Source organism: Perca fluviatilis, chromosome 24 (assembly GCF_010015445.1).
Source record: "Perca fluviatilis chromosome 24, GENO_Pfluv_1.0, whole genome shotgun sequence".
NCBI classification, from domain to species: domain Eukaryota; kingdom Metazoa; phylum Chordata; class Actinopteri; order Perciformes; family Percidae; genus Perca; species Perca fluviatilis.
Genome location: NC_053135.1, coordinates 17384992 through 17405931, shown reverse-complemented (window position 1 = coordinate 17405931; position 20940 = coordinate 17384992). Strand labels below are relative to the sequence as shown.

At 40.8% G+C, this 20940-nt stretch overlaps 1 protein-coding gene across 2 annotated transcripts in view; it reads left to right on the top strand.

The window, feature by feature from the left end:
* Nucleotides 1-15295, top strand: part of LOC120554214 (glutaminase kidney isoform, mitochondrial-like) — a 41618-nt gene extending 26323 nt beyond the window's left edge. Inside the window, exons 7-18 of one of the 2 annotated variants that reach the window (XM_039792958.1) lie at nt 1685-1743; nt 3428-3460; nt 3747-3805; nt 4454-4520; nt 6110-6160; nt 6433-6609; nt 6721-6852; nt 8464-8556; nt 9726-9787; nt 12520-12596; nt 13246-13309; nt 14687-15295. In XM_039792958.1, coding sequence (XP_039648892.1) covers nt 1685-1743; nt 3428-3460; nt 3747-3805; nt 4454-4520; nt 6110-6160; nt 6433-6609; nt 6721-6852; nt 8464-8556; nt 9726-9787; nt 12520-12596; nt 13246-13309; nt 14687-14837 — 1025 coding nt within the window. In that variant the 3' untranslated portion in view covers nt 14838-15295. The remainder of the gene's footprint in view (nt 1-1684; nt 1744-3427; nt 3461-3746; nt 3806-4453; nt 4521-6109; nt 6161-6432; nt 6610-6720; nt 6853-8463; nt 8557-9725; nt 9788-12519; nt 12597-13245; nt 13310-14686) is intronic. The other variant, XM_039792959.1, reaches the window with a different exon arrangement.
* The last annotated feature ends 5645 nt before the right edge of the window (nt 15296-20940 follow it).

Genomic DNA, 20940 nt, shown 5'->3' with positions numbered 1-20940 from the left:
TGTGTTTTATATCTTTTTTTTGTGCATGTTATAGGTTTACAAAGTGAAAAAGCCCAAAGGGACTTACCATCTCCAACAGAAACCACTGTTCACAAACTGCTCCAAACAGCTCTATTGTAGTCCAGCCTTTACTTCAGAGACAAACGAGGGTCACTTTGGAACACACGTTATAATGCTCGCCTAGCTGCTAGCGTGACACGCCCTCATACTCTGCAACGGACTCTGTAGCTAAAACGGAGAGCTCAACACACAGGGTGAAAAGAGGAGCTGCTGCAATGTGCAGTACAACAAAAATATGGTGTTTTCTGAAAATTAAAACCCATAAACCTATTCTGGTACAACCTCTCAATACAATTATGAACCTGAAAATGAGCACTTCAAAAGGGTAAACTACTAGGGCTGTTTGTGGAGCCTGGGCTGTCTACAGAGACCGCGCTTTTTTACAGTGTGTTCAGGGGACAGGCAGCTAGCGGATAGTTAGGAGATGTTTGCTGTATGTGACAAAAAATGTGGCCTAAAAAACACGTGGCATTGCTCAGAGCAGTTTTCTACTGATATTTATATAAATCTACTTGGCCAGATAATATTGCGATGAGGATTTAAAAAAAAAAAAAAAGATATATTTTGCAGCCCTACTGCACACTACTTCGTCTCGGGCGGTAAGCCGTCCACAAGCCGGGCATATCAAACTGTTTATTGCCCTGCCTTGAAGTGATTGTCCCGTTTATTCTACTTCTTGCTTGCCAACATAATAAAACAATTCAAATACTTAAATAATTATGCTTTTTCTTATTCGTATTGCATGCTTATTAAATGTATAAGTAGTCCTCTTTAGAACTACGGTGAATAACGTTAGCTCAGCTGTAGCTAATTAGTTTCTATAGCAACCACACAAGGCTACATCTGAACACTAGTTTAAAGTAGTTGAACTGTAGCATAAAAATGTCTTAACAAGTGGTTGAGTTCTTCGGCGCTGCAGGTGTCCGGGTCAGTCTATCCTTCTGGGGGCTCTTCCACTCGGTGAAAACCTTGATAGCAAAGGCCTTTTTCGTGTTTGATTCAAGGGCCCCGTCTTCAATTGTACGCAGCTCCTCATCTGTCAGATCTCGGAAACGGGGACGGCGAATAACGTAAGCTCAGCTGTAGCTAATTAGTTTCTATAGCAACCACACAAGGCTGCATCAGATTACCGTACTAACGTTTGCGAAACTATGTATCGACTAATGACCCTCTGGTAGATTTCCGACACATTTTAGAAACTTTTTTTTAAACAAGGTTTATTTTTACAATGGACCTCGTGTTTGAAATTGTTGTGATAGAAAAAAAAATCCAAGCGGCGTATTGATCTACGATTTGATGACGCTGTGCTCACCAGCGGGCAACCTGCCGGGTTAATGCCCTCCTCCCAGCCAATCAGAATCAAGCATTGTTAAACGAAGTAGAATAAATAATATTGTGGACCTCGTTATGTTGATGTTCAGTGAGAGGATCATTCTGCTGTGTTTTGACCTGCGGCATAAAATGTTCCTGAATGTCCTTTCTTTTTTTCTTTTTTTTATATAAATGTGTTATTTTCCAAGTTAATTTGTATTCCAAGTTTGCCACTTTCGCATATAATTACAAGGCAAACCCCATCTTTTAACATTGATGTTCAGACTTGTGTCTTCCTGTTTCTCTCTGTCAGATAAACCACACAACCCCATGGTTAATGCCGGCGCTATTGTCTGTACCTCCCTCATCAAGGTAAGCTGCATTTACACCATGAATGATTATATGATAAAGTATGTTTACTATGGAAAATGACCCGCTCAAATACACCAGTTTTCTTTTCGTTTTTGGTGAGGATGCTGTGGGTGATTTAATAGTTTGAATCCTGAAATGTGTCCTTTTTAAAAAAAATAAAATTAAATAAAATTAAAAAAAAAATTCTGCTAAAGCCCAAAGCGGTCTCCTAAGCCCCTCCCCCCACAAGGGAGAATGATGGCGCGGCCAGTGATATCCAGTGATTGACACGTTAGACACCTCCTGGCCCTGATTGGTGCATCTGAACAGGGAGCTGTAGGTGGTGCCAGACGAGCCGGATCTTCATTTCATGTAGTTCTACTGGAACATAGGGTCAGTTTTAGCAAATATGACAGAAAGTTAGTTTTATAAGGCTTACCTACTGCACCTTTTTAAATGTAGATTGCAGATTGTGAGCGGTTTTTATCAGGTCATGTCAGGATTTTCTGAATTTCTAACTGCAGCTACAAAGTCACATCCAAAGACAAGTCGTGTCAAATGGAATTATAATCGTCCCGTTTCCGCCGGATTACCATATACGGGGGAGATTAAGGTTAAAGATAATCACGGGGAAAAGGCATTTGGTTGAAAGCGCGCTTACGCACGCACGCACGCACAATTTTTTTTCTGTCCACTTGAAGGGAATCATTTACAGGGACATAAATAGTATAGATGCAGTTAAAAACATATACAAAATCATGGGCTATTGGCATTCAGCAGGTCTTTATAATATTAAGCATACACACACACACACACACACACAGTTTACAGAGTGGTTGGAGATGGAGGGCAGCTTTAATCAGAGAAACTGCTCTTCTGCCTGTTATAACCTCCTCTGACCCTCAGACACACCTCTCTGTTAGACACACAAGAGTACATGTCATGCTGTGTAATGTAAATTGGGACACATTGCAACGGAGTGCGAAGGTAGTCCCACAATTTCAAAATAAAATGATATAACCGTGATCGTTTACTGCGTAATAAAGACTTCATTTCTAGTTTCGGTCTAATTCGACAAGAAGGACTGCTTATTTGTGACAAATTATAACAGAGCTGTACTAGTTACAGCGTAATGTAGGTAGATGTGTCTAAGGAGGTTATAACTGTTGGTTTACCTCCTACTAAACACCACATTATTTCTAGATTGGTCTAATATGATACAAAAGTACGACTTAATACGTCTCTTGAATGTACCGTAAAATAAAGTGTGACCCAAGAAAGTACGGCAGACTGATTCTTCTTTGATTTTGCAATTAATCACTGTTGAGATTCCCGTAGCCGCTGGTTGATCATATCCATTGATCCGAATGCTAAAACCAGGTTCTGTGCATGCGTCCCTAGTCCGTGTATCTTTCCTTTCAAAATAAAACCAAAAAAACGCAAAAAAAGACTTGTCTTCTCAATACTTGTTTCCACCAAAATGAAAGGAAAAAAAAAACGGATAACGACCCGTGTTTTTCCGATTTTGTGCTCAATTGGGGAAAAAAATGGAAAAAAAACGGATAACGAGCGTTTCATCCTATTTTGATATTTTCAATGAACGCCAATTGCCGGAACCCAGTAGTGATCTTTATTTAGAAAAACGAATGGAACGAATGATGCATGAATTGCTGTTTTTAATACTGTGATTCTGTTTGTGTTCCAGCAAGGGGCAAGCAACGCTGAGAAATTTGACTATGTGAGTATCACTGTGCTGTTGTTGTGAGTGTCTTTCTTAATGTTGTGGTGAAACGCGTTTTGGAACTGAAACTGAAGTGCAAAACTGTTCCTTTTAAAGTCCAAATGGACGGTTCTTTTCATTATGGATTCATTTTCTAAATTAATTCTAATTTAAAAAAAACGTGACCTAAGCCATGAATTGATTATTTAAAGAAGTTGTCGATTAATGGTCTGTTGACCAAGGTGACCGTCAAGCGGTAACGTTACCTAAGCATTCGCCGCGTATCTGCCGCTCTGCTCTGCAGGTCATGAACTTCATGAACAAACTGGCAGGAAACGAGTACGTGGGCTTCAGCAACGCCACGTGAGTACAACAGCACATCGCTACAGACATATACTGAACAGTTTTTATTGATTTATCATATATTGTATATGACTGTTGCAAACAAACTGCAACAAACTTTTGACGTGTTTTTTGATGCTTAGCTTCTTTTTTTTCTAACACATTTTCGATGCATTTTTCAACCTTTTTTCTTGAAAATTTGAAAATTGAAAAAGTACTTCTTGACATACTTCCTGCATGGTCACTTCTGTTGACATTCCAAGTAAATTCCAAACAAAACTGAGCAAGCTCCCCCCCCATTTTTCCGAAACTGTCATGACTAACTGACTAACTCTCACTAACCCCCACCCCCTCCCCCAGCCATCTTGTCGGTGATTGGCTGGAACGTGGTTTGTTGTGTTTTGGTGCACAGCCTGTGCCCCTAGTGTTTGTTTGTCCTTTACGACCCCCGTGTTGTCTCCCGAGACCGGGGTTTTTCACGGTGTGTTCAGGGGGCAGGCAGCTAGCGGATCAAGGAGAGACGCCTACCATTTGAGACAACAATGAAATTGCGCTGAAACCATGCAGGAACTCATAGTGCACCTTTAATGCTGAACCCTAAACCGAATAAAGAAGGAAACTGCTCTGTCAAGCGCTGAGTCATGCTGTTTCCCTGTCTGTGTGTCCCAGTTTCCAGTCGGAGCGAGAGTCTGGAGACAGAAACTTTGCCATCGGCTACTACCTGAAGGAGAAGAAGGTAAGGTCGTGTAGAGCTGCAAGCGAGAAACCTCCTCACTTCGCAGCCAGACTGTTGTATTTTTGTATTCTCGCTCAACATAAGTCACACTCACATTTATTCAGAGCCGGTCTTAAACAATTTGGTGTCCTAGACAAGATGTCAGCTGTTTTTGTCTCTTTTTTTTTTTTTTACGTTTTTTTTCCCCCTTTTTTCTCAAAGTTTTTCTTGTTTTCTTTGACTTTTTGCATGATTTCTGTCACTTTTCTTGATATTTTTTTTCCATCTTTTTTTTTGGTGCTTTTTTCAGTGTTTTAGACACTTTTGTATTGCTTTTCTCTACGTTTATGACCCTTGCAGAAAATAATTTGCTTTATTTTAATGTTCTTTTGGTCACTTTTTCGACGTTCTTGACACGTTTTTTTCATCGTTTTTTAATTTGCACTTTTTTCTAAGGTTGACACTTTTGCCGTTTTTCAATGCTTTTTTCAACATGTGTCACTTTTTGGGGTGTTTTTGTTACTTTTTTGACGCTTTACAACATTGCTGTTTTTACCTACCTTTCCATCTTATTACCTTTTAACTTTTCTTTACTCAGTTGGACTACTAGCTTTTGCCTACATTGCCTATGCCACGGACCGGCCCTGCATTTATGACTTATTTTTGGTCCACTGTACCCGTATAAACTGATCTGAACATGCTGAGTGACGCTTTTGTTGTTGTCATACACTTAACATTTTTGTTGTTGTTTTTGCAAAGTAAATATGTTTTCATGAACTCTATTTTACATGTGATGTTCTCCTTAACTTGTAGCTGTAAGATACTCCATAATGTCTGCATCATTCATTTTGCCCTTTAAAGTGACTAGTGCAGGCTGATTGCTTGGTTCCCAGTCATTTCCCCCCCCCCCCACAACTTTATCGCACTATAAGCGCGGTTAAATCGGGCTCGGCTGCGGCTCATCTAGAGATTCGGCGTGTCCCCTTTTTTCCGTCTAGCCGTCACACATCTAGGGCGATGGGGGCGATGGGGCCTGGGGATGAACGACCAGAGAAATGTGCGCAACCTATGGCAACAAAGCAACGTGCTGGACAGCCCAAAAGCCCGGGCGTTCATGTAATGTGCATTTGCGTATGATTCACTTCGTGCATGTGCATGTAGGGTAGTCTCGCATTGCCAGTGGAGGAAGGTCTGGCAACAGGAGACTGGATAGGAGAAAAAAACGTCATTGTTATTGACCATGAATAAAAATAACCAAAAATAATTGTAAAAGTAGTGGTAGTAAATTGGTGTTAGTGGTGTTTATACATGGTAGTGGAAAGAAGCATTCAACGCAAAAAAACATATGAAAAATAAAATGCCAAAAACATTGACAAAAGTGTCGAAAAAGAGGTTTTCAGTTTTGAGCCAGGAGGACGACTCATGATCAACAACACAAGGGTTAATCGGAAAATGCTATATTTTTGGAAAAAGGCCTTATTCGGAATATCCAAACACAATATGCTGTTAATATGACCTGACTCTAATTCGGAATAATGTCATGTTCTGAATAATAGTGGAATATTGTGTGCATGTCAACCTACTGAATGTTGTTGTTGTTGTTCTTTCAGTGTTTTCCAGAGGGGACAGACATGACGTCCATCCTGGACTTCTACTTCCAGGTAAACAGAGCTTATAGAAAAAAATTTACAAGAAGCTAAAACTGCAGAAAGCCCGTTCGTGTCATCTTCTTGGATATTTAAAATGTCATTTAATTTGACGATCGTAAGCGAAACGGCAACATTTCGCCGTGCAACCTGTTTCAAGTCAACTCTGGATATGTTCATGTTGCAAATTGTATGTTTTGTATGATTTAAAAAAAAAACAACCAAAAACTTGTTGATCATTCATTCATTAATTTTCGTTTGTGTACCTTATGATCTCCCCCTGTCAGTTGTGTTCCATCGAGGTGACCTGCGAGAGCGCCAGCGTCATGGCGGCGACCCTGGCCAACGGCGGCTTCTGTCCAATCACAGGAGAGCGTGTGCTGAGCCCCGAGTCGGTGCGAGACACTCTGAGTCTGATGCATTCCTGCGGCATGTACGACTTCTCCGGGCAGTTCGCTTTCCACGTCAGTATCTCGTTCGTCAAACCTTTCCCCACCCAGCTCCTTTTTTTTGGGGGGGAAAAAAAAAAAGCGTTTCAACACATCGTCCTCCTCCCCTCCCTCCTTCTGTTTCAGGTCGGTCTGCCGGCTAAATCCGGCGTCGCCGGTGGCATTCTGCTGGTTGTTCCAAACGTGATGGGCATCATGTGTTGGTCTCCACCGCTCGACAAGCTGGGCAACAGCGTCCGAGGCATCCAGTTCTGCACGGTAAGGGTTAGGCTGGGCTTAAAGGCCACAAGGGGACCACTGATGTGGGAGCACCCGATAAAAACTCCTTAAAACCCTGTTCCTTCAAACCTATGATAATGACTGTTGATTTGTGTCTATCCTACTGTCTACTTTATTCCCTTATAATACCCATATTTAAGGCTGTCTTTTTTTAAACTTTATCCTTACACTGCTATATAGTTTTTATAATACTATGTCTACATTATTCTTTTATTGCCCATATTTAATGCGGGTCTCTAGACTTTATCCTTGCACTATTGGACTTATTTGCACTACCACCATGACACCCCCTCTCATGGAGCACCTCACCATGCTGACTGAATCACAGGGTCAGTCCCTGCCCCGTCACTGCAAGCGTCTCATGCTTATACATCCCTTAGTACGTTCATGGGGATTTTTTATTTAGTATCTTTTCTTTTATTGTCCATATTATTCATGTGGATTTTGTTATTCTACCATCCCATTTATGATGTATGTGTACGTTGTGTGTGACGTCTGTAAGCTACTGGGACCTTGAATTTCCCCTTGGGGATGAGTAAAGTATCTATCTATCTCTATCTATCTAAAAAGCCAGGTTTGGTTATCTAAAAAGCCATATAAAAAGGGACCCAGATATTAAAAGCAGGTTATAAGAACCACTGGACGGGACGGTTGCCCTGGCCCCTCTCGCGGAAAGAAATAAATAAATGCCCCGGTGTCACAAGCCAAAAAATCTATTCCAACGTTTAAATACATTTTTATTTAACATTTCAAAAAAAACATTGACCCATTTAAAAAAAAAAAAAATACTACTTGCCATTGTGCCTAAAAAGTACACATACCATTTAAAGGTTAATAAATAACAATATATAAAATTCACAACCGATAAACAATTTAAAACCCATCATGGAGTAAACTGCTAGTCATGCATGAAAGCGATTGTATGTGTATTATCATTTTAAAGTGTCGAGGCAAGCAATTCAATATGTAGTGATGATGATGATGATGATGATGATGATGATGATGATAATACAAAAAACAAGACTTACAATAAAAGTGATTGAAAATAAGTCAGAATAAAAAATTGTGTAGACAAACAAGGCATTTCTAGAATGTTTATTCGAAAAAACATAATAAAATGGGACTTAAGACAAAGGAATAAAAGGAATGAAATATACATCTCTCTGTATGAATAAGGTGCTGAAGAATGCATGCTATAAAAATGTTAAAAACCTAAATATTAAGACATTATTTTCAAAGTTAGTAATATATCACACAAAGCAATAAAAAAAAGACATAAAATCAAACAAAAGAGGGTAACCCTAACTAATCTGTGAAAAATATTTTATTGTATCAGTAGCCTAATGTGTCCCTTGTTTTGTTTTTTTATTACTTTTTCCTTTGCTCTCTTTCTTCGTTCTTTATTTTTTCCCCTCATTTCAGTGTTCCTTTCTTCTGTCCCTTTTTCATAGACTGTATTTTTTTTTTTTCTTCTTCTATATGCCACCTTTCGTTGAATTTTTTTTTTTTTTTTTTTTTACTTCAATCGTCATATGAGCTAAAAAAAAAAATTAAATCGAAAAATCCAATCAAATGCACGTCTTCTTTCAGGACCTGGTTTCCCTCTGTAACTTCCACAACTACGATAACCTGAGACACTTTGCTAAGAAACTGGATCCTCGCAGGGAGGGGGGAGACCAGAGGGTGAGTCCCAGCAACATGCTCCCTTTTTTCAGCTTCTCTCCTCCTCCTCCTCCTCCTCCTCCTCCTCCTCCTCTTAAAAATTGATATTACTCAAACTCTGTGCAAACTCCAGGCTGCTCCTCACCACGGGCCTTCTCAGGTGCTGCGAGCAAATCCCTCCGCCGAAGTAGCAGTGCTTCGCCTTTCTGAGAATATAGTTCCCAGTACGTATGCGAAAATAAGATAGCTGTGTGTCATGTGACCTTGTTATTTGTACACGCTGTGACTATACAAATCACAACAAGTAAATAGGAAAATGTTGGTGTTATTTTGTCACTTATTGGGAGCAGTAGGCTAGATGGAGCCGGTTACCTCCAGGATCTATGCTAAGCTAGGCTAGCGGTGGGGGCGTCAGACAGAGTTACGACACGCACGGAGATGAGAAGGGTCCGTGTGGACTTATCTAACTCTGGGGGGGATACGGCGAATAAGACAAAGTCCCAATAAGTCGGCGTGTTCCTTTTTAAACTTCCAACATGTCTGCTGTGTGGAGGTATTTCGAGATCTGTAGAACAGATGACCAACTTGGTATTTGCGGTACTTGTAAAGCACAAGTGATGCGAGGAGGCGTAACACAACGCTCGTTCAACGCTACAAATATGATTACGCATCTTAAGAGCCCAAAAAAAGAAAACGCCGGCAAAAGCCCATCAGCAGCCTCTACGTCAGTCCTTTGACCAAGCTAGAAAATACAGCAGCGACCACCCGAAGGTGAAAGAGCTCAGCGACAAAATCGTTGAATTTATTGCTCTTGATAAAATACAGTTTCAGTTGCACTTTTGATAAGAGGACACACGTGCTGTTTTGCACAGTTTATATACTGTAAATAAAGGAATACCTTCGTATCGTGAACTTAAAATCGAATTGTGAGTTGAGCGTATGGTTACATCGCTGATTTTCAGCACTTCAAAAGTACAACCCACATGCAGCTCTCGTTATTAACGTTTCCATAAACGTGTTCATACACATACGTTCGTTCAATGGATACACCGACGTTAACACCCAATATTTGTAGATCGCGCTGTGCTCGGCCACTCCCCTCGGGCACGTCTCCAAATCGGCCCGTTGATATCAATCGCAGTAATGTAAACCCTGCTACACTCTGTAATGTGCTTCTTGTTGGGTTTCAGGTGAAGTCTGTGATCAATCTGCTGTTTGCTGCCTACACCGGAGACGTCTCCGCCCTGAGGAGGTGAGGCGACTCTTGACTCTGCGTGCTAAACGTTCGGACCAGCTGCACCCTTGACATCTCGCGTTAGTCTGTGTCGTGGATTTCCTGGGCACCGTTTTTTTAACGAGTCAAGGAATTTTCAGGGAGGCCGTGTGGTGCACTAAGATCTTTATTCAAACAAAAGATCTGAGGTATTTTCTGCAGAAAATAACTGGGGACCCTCTTCAGCATTCGTTCCTTTTTATACAGTGGGAGAGTGGACTCCCACCTCGTGCATCATCAACAACAACAACATAGATTTTGTCTCACTGTGCTTGGAGCTGGGTGTTCACAGGCAGCTTCAACAACAGCAGAGCGGAGTGGTTCAATTCATTCCCTATTAAAAACAGTCTGCTGACAGTGTGCCCGGATGTCTGCTCTCCAAAGTTGACTCGCGGAGTACATGTAGCAGCATTAGCAGTGTACATAAACACACATGGTCATACACACCCAGTCATTGCACGAAAAAAAGGTATTAACAGACCTTCACAGCATAAAAACAGTATGAACATACTGTTACATACATCTACAGACATGATCTATTCCACATCAGCTTCCATATTGCACATTTTTTGCAGCATTAAGGGTGGTTATTGCAGTAGGATAAAAACTATGTTTAAGTCTATTTGTCCTTGCGTTAGTTGATCTGTACCGTCTGCCTGAAGGCAACAGTTCAAACAGGGAGTGACCCGGATGGTGTGTGTCCTGTATGATGTTCCAGGCTTTTTTGAGACAACGGGCACTGTGTAGATCTTCCAGTGTGGGAAGAGAGCAGCCGACGATCTTTTGGGCGGTGTTGATGACCCTCTGGAGCGCTTTCCTCTGTGATGCTGTGCAGCTGGTGTACCATACGCACATGCAGCAGTATGTTAGTATGCTCTCAATGGAGGCACGGTAAAAGGACACCAGCAGTCTGTGTGTGCTGTTGTTCCTCCTGAGTATTCTCAGGAAGTACAAACTCTGCTGGGCCTTTTTCAGCAGCTCAGAGGCGTTCACGCTCCAGGATAGGTTCTCCTCGATGTGGACTCCTAATCATCCACAGTCTCCGTTGATGATTAATGATGGGATTTCTGTTTTCTTTCTCCTGTAGTTTATGATGAGTTCTTTGGTTACATTACATTGTGTGCTATAACTGCCCCTGCACCCTTATAGCCTTGAGGATGAGACTGTGGGCAGATTGTCTATTTAAGCTGTAATACAAAGTTGCCAAAAGTATTTGCAGTACAATTAAAGGTCCCATGGCATAAAAATGTCACTTTGAGGTTTTTTAACATTAATATACGTTCCCCCAGCCTGCCTATGGTCCCCCAGTGGCTTGAAATGGCGATAGGTGTAAACCGAGCCCTGAGAAAATGAAAGCTCAGATGGGCCGATCTGGAATCTTCTCCTTATGAGGTCATAAGGAGCAAGGTTACCTCCCCTTTCTCTGCTTTGCCCGCCCAGAGAATTTGTACCGCCCATGACAAAGAGAGACATCATGGCTTTCAAACGAGCAAAGTGGCAGTTGGTCAAGGCCACACCCCCACCCTCCACCTTGCCCCCCCCATCTCTCCTTCTCAATAGCTACAGACACAGAAATGGCACATCCTAAGGAAAGCTCATTATGGGACTGGCTCTAGTGTCTGTAATTCTGCACCAAGGCTGAATTTCGGGAAAAAGACTTCAGATACAGTATTAGGGGACCACTAAGGCCTATATAAAAGAGACTTCAGATACAGTATTAGGGGACCACTAAGGTCTATATAAAAGAGACTTCAAATACAGTATTAGGGGACCACTAAGGCCTATATAAAAGAGACTTCAGATACAGTATTAGGGGACCACTAATGCCTATATAAAAGAGACTTCAGATACAGTATTAGGGGACCACTAAGGTCTATGTAAAAGCATCCAAAGAGCACCATGTCAGGGGACCTTTTAATGTAAGAACTCTTCACCTCTTTCCACGTGTGATTTCCCCCCCCCCCCACCCCTGGGTCAGCTCCTACCGCAAATATAATCTAATTCTGTGGGAAACACTGGGTACTGGTACCTGGAAAAACGGTACCTTTTTTTCCGGTTCTTTCCCTCTGTAATAACATAAAAATGGATTGCAGTTGCAAAAATAACTTATTCATCTTATTTACTTGGAACTTTTTGTTATTTATTTAAAATATTGCACACACCACACAAAATAAAACCCCGCCCTCTCCCCTCCTATAATATATGAATAACTAGGGTCCCTCTTCAGCATTTGTTCCTTTTATACATTGGGCAAATACTCCCACTTTGTGCGTCCTTTGTGACACCCAGTGGCAGATTTAGCAATTTGGGGGCCCCAAGGCAAACCCAGGCATGCTACTTCGCTAGTAGTACTGCTTTATGCTAACACTAGTCTACTAGCGCAAGCGGCAGCTTTTGGTTGCTCTTCAACATTATCTTCAGTAGCTTTCGGCACTGTGACAAAGATTGGTACGTTTGGCACTTTCCTCCCACGTTTCTTCATTTTTGCAGTCAGTTTCATCATGAATAGTCCATTGGTGTTAATGGGGCCCCCTGGTAGGTCAGAGCGCAAGGCGATTTGCTGACCTTTGCCTAATGTTAAAGTCCGCCTCTGGTGACACCGTGCATCTGCTGAGCTACAAAACAACCGTTTTCTCAATGCTTGCTTTGCTCCAATCAGTGTAAAGTTTTTGTAGTCTGTGTTTTGACGTTTGTCGGTTCCTTTCGTCCAGGTTTGCGTTATCCTCCATGGACATGGAGCAGAGGGACTACGACTCCAGGACGGCCCTGCACGTGGCAGCTGCTGAAGGTAAAAACACTGGAGGAGATTGTTGTCAACGTTAATGTAGGCTCGCTTGGCCAGACCTTCCTCCACAGTGCTGCGGAGGAGGAAGGTCTGGCTAGTCCACACAGCATTCCGGGATGGGAGAAAAACGTGCTCTGGTTTGTTGGCGTTTCTTTAAACCAATCACAATCGTCTCGGGGCGGAGCTAAGCGCCGGTCGGAACCACGGTGCCTCTGCAAAATAGCCTTGGGAAGGAACTTGTTTTGGTGGAACATGTGTACGTTCAAAAGTCGTTTTAGTCGTGCGACAGAAAACTCCGATTGGACAGATAGTCTAGCTAGCTGTCTGGATTTACCCTGCAGAGATCTGAGGAGCAGTTAACCATAGTCCTCACAAATCCACCAGAGGTTAGAACGCCAACACAAAGAAAGAGGAAGGGGACGGACATCCGGCCGAAAAGAGTGAATTCCGGCAGAATTTTACATTTTCTTTGACATTTGCCGCTCTTTTCAATATTTTCTGGTGTGTGTGTGTGTGTGTGTGTGTGTGTGTGTGTGTGTGTGTGTGTGTGTGTGTGTGTGTGTGTGTGTGTGTGTGTGTGTGTGTGTGTGTGTGTGTGTGTGTGTGTGTGTGTGTGTGTGTGTGTGTGTGTGTGTGTGTGTGTGTTTTTCAGGACATGCTGAGGTAGTTCGCTTCCTGCTGGAGGCCTGTAAAGTCAACCCAGTTCCCAAAGACAGGTAATTCAAAAAAAAACTTTTTTTATGGCTGCAACCAGTGATTGTTTTCATCGTTGATTAATGGATTAGTTGTTTGGTCTAATAAATGTCAGAAAAATGGGGTAAAATGTTGATCAGTGTTTCCCAAAGTCCAAGATGACGTCCTCAAATGTCTCCTTTTGTCCATAACTCAAAGATATTCAGTTTACTTTCAGAGGAGAGAAGAAAACTATAAAATGTTCACATTTAACAAGCTGTAATCAGAGAATTTTTACTTTTTTCTTTTTCATAAAAGTGACTCGAACCAAATCATCAATAGTAAAAATAGTAGTCCCCTATTTATTTTTTTGTCATTTACGTTTTTTATTTGTTTTTAACATAACTATTTTACACAAACATAAAGCACACATAATAAAACGCACATACAGAAAAGAAAATGGCAGCCGCTCTCCCTCCACCCCCCTCCCCATTTCAGTTACTGTGAAAATACCTATGCAGAATTACTCATACATACTGTAGTATAGCATGTCCATATGCACTCTCTAAGGCACAGCAACTTTAATGTAGACCAGACATTTTGGAAGTTTTGGCTTGGGTATTATTCAATCTGGCAGTCATATTTTCAAAGGCTCTATAATTTCTGTTGCCGATTTAATTTAATAGTTGACAAGGACTAGTTTGAAGGATTTATGTCTCAGCAGGATTATATTCAGTAGACTCGACTACTGACAGTGTCTTTACAGGTCTCCCCAAAAAATTAACGATGCAGCTGAATCAGAACACTGCTGAGTACTCACTAAGGCTACATTTACATCGCTACGTTTTGGTTTTTTAAGTGGAGTTTTGAACCAAAAGCGATCTCCGTGCACCCAGTAGTGTAGTCCGAGCTCCAGTAGAAGAACTAATCTCTGCGGCCAAACCGCGTGTCTCATGAAGATTCTCGTATACTGGGCATGCGCGGGCCGGAGTAAACCGGAGGCAGCGTGTAGCCCGTTGCCATTGTGACGTTAGTAACGTCTGTCTTACTCTGTTTGAGCTGTGATTATATTGTTTACCGTGTTTTAACTGCTCTTTAACGTTGTATGTAAATCACTTTGAATTGTCTTGTTGCAAATAAAGCTGCCTTGGCTTTTATTACATTTTGACCTTTAAACTGCTTTATTTTCCTGACATTTTATAGACTAAAATGTCTAATTTAAAGAATCAAAAACTACTAGCTACTTAACAAATGGGTGTATTGATAAAAAATACACTCTAGTTTCAGAATCATGGGGATGTTTCTGATTTATATGTTCTTTTTAGTTGAACCCAGTGAATTCCAGTCGCATTAATTGTCCATATGAATGTTGCAGCAGACCAACGTGGCTCTCGTCCGCCTCTTTGTTTTGTTCGCTTCAGGTGGGGGAACACACCGATGGATGAGGCAGTCCACTTTGGCCACCACGATGTGGTGACCATCCTCCGCGATTACCACACCCAGTACAGCCCTCAGGAAAGCAGCGGCGACGACAAGACCAACGCAGAGAAGAACCTGGACGGGATGCTCTGATGGAAAACGCCCTGAGAAAAGAAGCTGGATTGGTCAACACGTTCTCACTCCCATAGCGTCAAAAAGCAACGCCTGGTCAGGTGCCTTTTGGCGTGAGTTGCTTACTTAAAAAGTCTCCTTTGGCGTCACTTTTTGATGCTCTGGGTCGGGACCTTTGGCTTCACTTTTTGACGCTCATGGTCTGGACCTTTGGCGTCACTTTTTGACGCTCTGTGTCGGGACCTTTGGCGTCGCTATTTGACGCTCTGGGTCGGGACCTTTGGCGTCACATTTTTTACGCTCTGGGTCGGGACCTTTGGCGTCACTATTTGACGCTCTGGGTCGGGACCTTTGGCGTCACTATTTGACGCTCTTGGTCGGGACCTTTGGCGTCACTTTTTGACGCTCTGGGTTGGGACCTTTGGGTCACATTTTTGACGCTCTGGGTCGGGACCTTTGGCGTCACTATTTGACGCTCTGGGTCGGGACCTTTGGCGTCACTATTTGACGCTCTGGGTCGGGACCTTTGGCGTCACTTTTTGACGCTCTGGGTGAAAGTCCTGTGTTGCCAACCATCCTCCTTATGCAGATTTTGAGTCTTTCATACTACTCTCTACCATTGTCTCTCTTAATACTACGCCATCTGTATGGAACGCCAGGTGCCTTCCATACAGACGCTATGCTGTGTGGTACAGGAAAATGTCTTAAATGGAAATTGTATTTAACAACCCAAACGTAGAAAACAGTTAGGAACATCTAACAACCCAAACAATAAACTGTACAGTATGGGGGGGAAAATAATCCCTCAACAGTCCCTTTAGACCCAGAACAACCACCATCCCTTCGGTGTAAAAGCTCCTTATCATGCTATTTGATGTTGTTTTTGTAAAATATTAATGTATGCACTTAAAGTGGGGAAAATGTTATTTAATTTCTCCTTCTGTATTTTTTTTCATCAGCTTTATAGGAAATAAGTCGTCCAAGTCTGTTATTTACTTTTCAATGGTCCTTTTATTATTCTGAAAAGCTGAATTCGGGAAGTAGCGGATGTAATGTGGAGGTTTCGTACCCTGGTTCCAAAACCTTCCTCACTTCATCATCCCAACGTGCTGGAATGTATCTTCCTCCAAACACTTTTGGTGTGTTGGTGTGATATGTATTTATTTAAGATAGCGTGTACATTCATGTAGTGGGTGTGTATATTCCTGAGACGAGGATAAATGAGTGTAAATACGTACGGGTGTGTAGTTGTGGTTCTGTAGTCGAACAGCTTTGATCACGGGGTGCGTGAGGTAGATTTCACTAAAAACAGGAAAAGGTCAGTATTTCAATTTTCAAATATGGCTTTAAGATTGATATTTAAATTAAAACTGCTAAATATTCAGCCTTTAAAGGGTGACTTTGTTTGTTTTTTTTCAACCTATTTTCCCATATCTTTGAGTCTAAGGGACTGATGGGGACAACAATCTACGACATTGTCCAGTAGCAGTCGGCAGTCAGCGTATCAAGCTACAATGTAAGTTATTGGGCAATTGTGCAGCTTTAATTTACGTCCATAAAAAATGTTTTGCCGCTGACAGACTCTGATTAATAGTATAAAAGTGTCTGACAACATTATGGAAAGGATTTCTAAGGAGGTTGACCTCTCTGTTAATGCGTAAGATCCTTTTTTTAAACATAAAAACATCTGCAAAATTACGTTCGCTACACAAAATAAAACTTAAAAGCTGATTTGGTTAGTTTTTCCACTTTTCCAAAAATCAAACAAACTCTAGGTTTTGGTTGAAATAAACACAAAAAATATGTTGGCTCTATACACGCTAAAAGTATTGTTTTCTGGTGGGTTAAGCAATGGTGATTTCAGAGCAGTTTCTAGTTAAACAAAGAGGATTTTACTCTTTAACAAAAAGGTCTATCTCTGTATGGATCCTTTCCCTAATGTAGTCAGACAGAATAATAATCTGAGCCTGTCAGTGGCAAAAACTGCACTTTTAGTGGATGGAAATTGACGATGCGTATTTGCCCTATAGGATTACATGGCAGCCCGGTTTGCAGCTGTTGGTCACAGCGTTCTTGCTCAATACTGGACTCATTTCCGAGATTGTTGTTTCCATTAGATACTTGCACACAAAAACATAGGAAGGTTGAAAAAACAAAAACAAAGTTAGCTTTAAATAGCTTTTTTATTTTGCCATCTAATGGCTATATACTTTTTCACTGTTACACTGTATTATTGCATTTTTATTTTATCAGCCAAAGTATCATACATGGCACTGCCAGCGCTGACAGCAGCTTGTATTACTGTAAACATCCAACGATAGAAGTTTTATACTTACATCCTAAACATTGTTCAACCCACAGAACTTTATTTTAGAAATTCAACTGGAGATCACAAAGTATTTTGAAATGTGTTTTAATGTATGTGCAAAACTAACCCTAACCCTTTTGTAGAGTTTGATTGAATAACGCAGCCATAAAAAAAAAAAGATGAAAAAATAAATGAACTCCTGATTAACAGGTAAACAGCTAGCTCCACAAAGCTCAGCCTCTAATTGTTTCTTACAGCAATGTTCTCTGGGAGTTGTAGTTGTCTCCTAATTAGGGGTCCAGTTGCGCACCGCTAGTTTGATTTATTTCTGTTTTTTCTTTCGAGATTTTCCCAGAAAATGTCTGATCTTTTGTAATTGTTTGAGTGCATGTTTTTTTTTTTCTTCATTTCATGCTTTAACACTCCAGTTGTGACCCAGTGGTGTTTACATTTATTTGTACTGCTATCAATCTGAATATGTTTGTCACATGAAAGCTTTTAGTGCAGAAAATGTGTTGACTCTGTAATGTATCACATGAATGATGATGGTTTGTATGCAAACACGTGTTCCTGCGGAGGACTCAGGACGGGCCAGTCGGTTTCCACAAACTGAAAGGACCTTTTATAATGCACATGGATTGTGTTTGTATCTGTAATGTGCAGGATAATCTGTCATACTTGAAAGGTTGCGCAGAGGTTTAGTTTTTCCAGAGGTTTTTTTGTATGTGTGTGTGTGTGTGTGTGTGTGGCGTGTTGGCCGTTTTGTATGTTGTCCCCTGTACAGACGAAGTGAACCCGGCAATCAACATGTCTGCGATATTAACAATCTACAGTCCAAATTCCGTTCACATTCGGTGTAATTTTATCCCTCAGGTTGGGGATCAGTTCATTCAGTTTGATTGCATTTGTTATTCAAAAGCGGATTAAAAAGAAGCACAAACATTGCAAAAAATGTCAAGGAACAATTAGCAATACAAATGTAATGATTGTACGGTCAAATGAGCAATATTGGCTGGTCCCGACCTGCAGCTCCACTCGGCTGTCGTAGATGTGACATGTCTGAATGTAACGTGTTTGGTGTTCTTCGGATTCCTTCTTTATGTACATTTGTGCTGCCAAGTGTCACAGGCGGTTCAAGTATTTATTCACAGATAAAAACATTTAATAAAAGTTAACCTTCAGATTGGTGTCTGTGTTTTAAACCGTTGACCGTAGCGCTTCTACTCATTTGAAAAATCGGCTTGTGGGCTGAGCCTACAGAAGTGCGAGTACATCGTAAGCTATTTGACCCAAGTCAATTTTGCCGGCAGGGAGTTTTAAGGTCTGACATCTAAAAGTGAAGAAGTCATTATTTTACTTAATTATAAAAAAAAATTAGGGCTGCACAATATATCGAAATGTACCTTCATCACGATGTTAAGGCTACATGTGCCATGCAATCACTGTGCTGCACGCATGTCAAGATATTTGGCCAATCGCATGGCGCCCCACTGCTCTAGGGCCCCGAGGTAAATAGGAGGGCTAGACCAAAGAGGTTATAATAATAAGAGGCTACACTTCATTGGGTCGCCCATACAACATCTGCGTGCAGTCGCCGCCATTTTGGACTAAACTGAAGCGTTAGCATTAAATTATGACAATTATGAACCTGAAAATGAGCATAATATGGCTATAATAACACATAACATATTTTTGTTATGCTGCACATTGCTGCAGCTCCTCTTCTCACCCTGTGTCAGGTCTTCTGTTTAAGCTACAGAGTGAGACCTCTCAACTTCTCTACCATCTTTGTTGGGAGGCGCGCGTGCGCAGTAGCTAGGTAAGGCTCACAGTTGCTAGCTAGCTGTTTTTCTAACTTCAGCCCTTTAGCCAGTACAAGGCAGGATTAGCTGGGAGACTTCTTCTAAACGAGGAGCCCACTTCCAACTTTACGTGGAATACCTGCAGAACAGGGACATGTAAGTATTTGTTTTTGTCGATTATGGTGAACTAGTGTGTGTTGTAGCAGTGTTTTGCCATTGAAAACGAGGGGGCTAACCGTTAGCATGCTAGCGCTAGCATGGTTTAGCCCCCTCGTCTCGGCGGTCTCGGCTACCGACGTAGAAAGCCGTGCAGATTTTGAACAGCTCAGTGTTTTGTTTTGTTTTCATAATATGGGCACTTGCGCTGAATATGCCATTCCTACTCACGAAAAGAGATTAATCTGTTTAAAGATGTATTCATATGATTAACAGCTGGGTGTTTTAATCCATAATACATCATTGTGTTTTTTTAATGATCTGAAAAGTGGATATTGATAGAATTTAACTGTCAAGATTACGGTTGGTTTAGTCAAAAATAGATAGCAAACTCTGAAAATTAAAAAGTCAAATCTTAAGTAAAATAAAAACTAATTGAAACTCCAAAAACCTATACGAAAATCAATTTAAATATTAAATCCCGCCCTGAAGATTTTTTTTTTTTTTTTTTAAATCTAAAAGTTTCAAAAACCCGTTTTAAATTTTTTTAAAGGTTTAAACATTTTTAAAGGTTTAAAATTCAAAAGTCAAATCTAAAGTAAAAAATCCTAATTGAAACTCCAAAAAAACCCAAACATTTTAAAGGTTTAAAATTCAAAACTACTATCAAATATCCCCAACAAAAAAAATCCTAAAATAAAGTAAATAAAACCGGTTTGTTATGAATAAAAAATAGGTTGGAAAATGTAGCGATTAAAAAAAAAAAAAAAAAGGTACGGTATTTTATGGTGTTAACTCTCAGTTGAAGGTTACTGCAGTGGACAGCGGTTTAAAAGTAATTTTCTCCAAAATGCAATAGTTTCTATGGTGGAAATTGCCTATCAGCCGTAAGAATGCTTTCTGTTGTTAGTTTAAAAAAAAAATGATACATTTTTGTGCAGATTAGTTGTATTTTCTGTTAGTGAAAATTATCATTTTTGTCATATTTTTAGACCACAAGTGCAGCAAAGAATGGGGAAGACTATAGATGATGAGTACAGCGACGACAGTGATGACGAGTGGCTGCCAGAGAACAGTAGAGACGTAGGAGAGACGAGGATGATGAAGGAGACGCAGACAGTCAGGATGCTAGACGGTCAAGACGACGAGGGACAGGATGCAGAGGGAGGTCAGCATGATGAGGGAGCTGTGGAAAATGCACAACACTCAACATGTATGCTCTGCAGAAAGAACATCTGGCAGCGACGAGTGAAGAAATGCACTGCTGTGACCCCCGCATTTGCCGAGCCCTGGTCCACTTCAAATCTGTACACGTAACCTGAGGCCCCTGCCAGATTTTCTTTCCATTTCTGCAGAGCATACATGTAGAAGAAGGGGGCATATACTATACTATACTCATCATCTCGTGAGTTGGAGGGGAATTTCCTGGACTATTCTATAGCCTACCATTGATGAACTGAGTATACTGAGGTTTATCTTTTATCTTGTTTGACTTTTTTTGACATACTATACTATGACTTTTTTCCGACATACTATACTATGACTTTTTTCCGACATACTATACTATGACTTTTTTCCGACATACTATACTATGACTTTTTTTGGCATACTATACTATCACTTTTTTCGACATACTATACTGTGACTTTTTTTCGACATTCTATACTATGGCTTATTTATGAATTTTTTCGACATACTATACTATGACTTTTTTATGATTTTTTTTTTTGACCTACTATACTATGACTTTTTTGGCATACTATACTATGACTTATTTATGATTTTTTTCGACATACTATACTATGACCTTTTTGACTTTTTACGAAATACTATGACTTGTTTGATTTTTTTCGACATA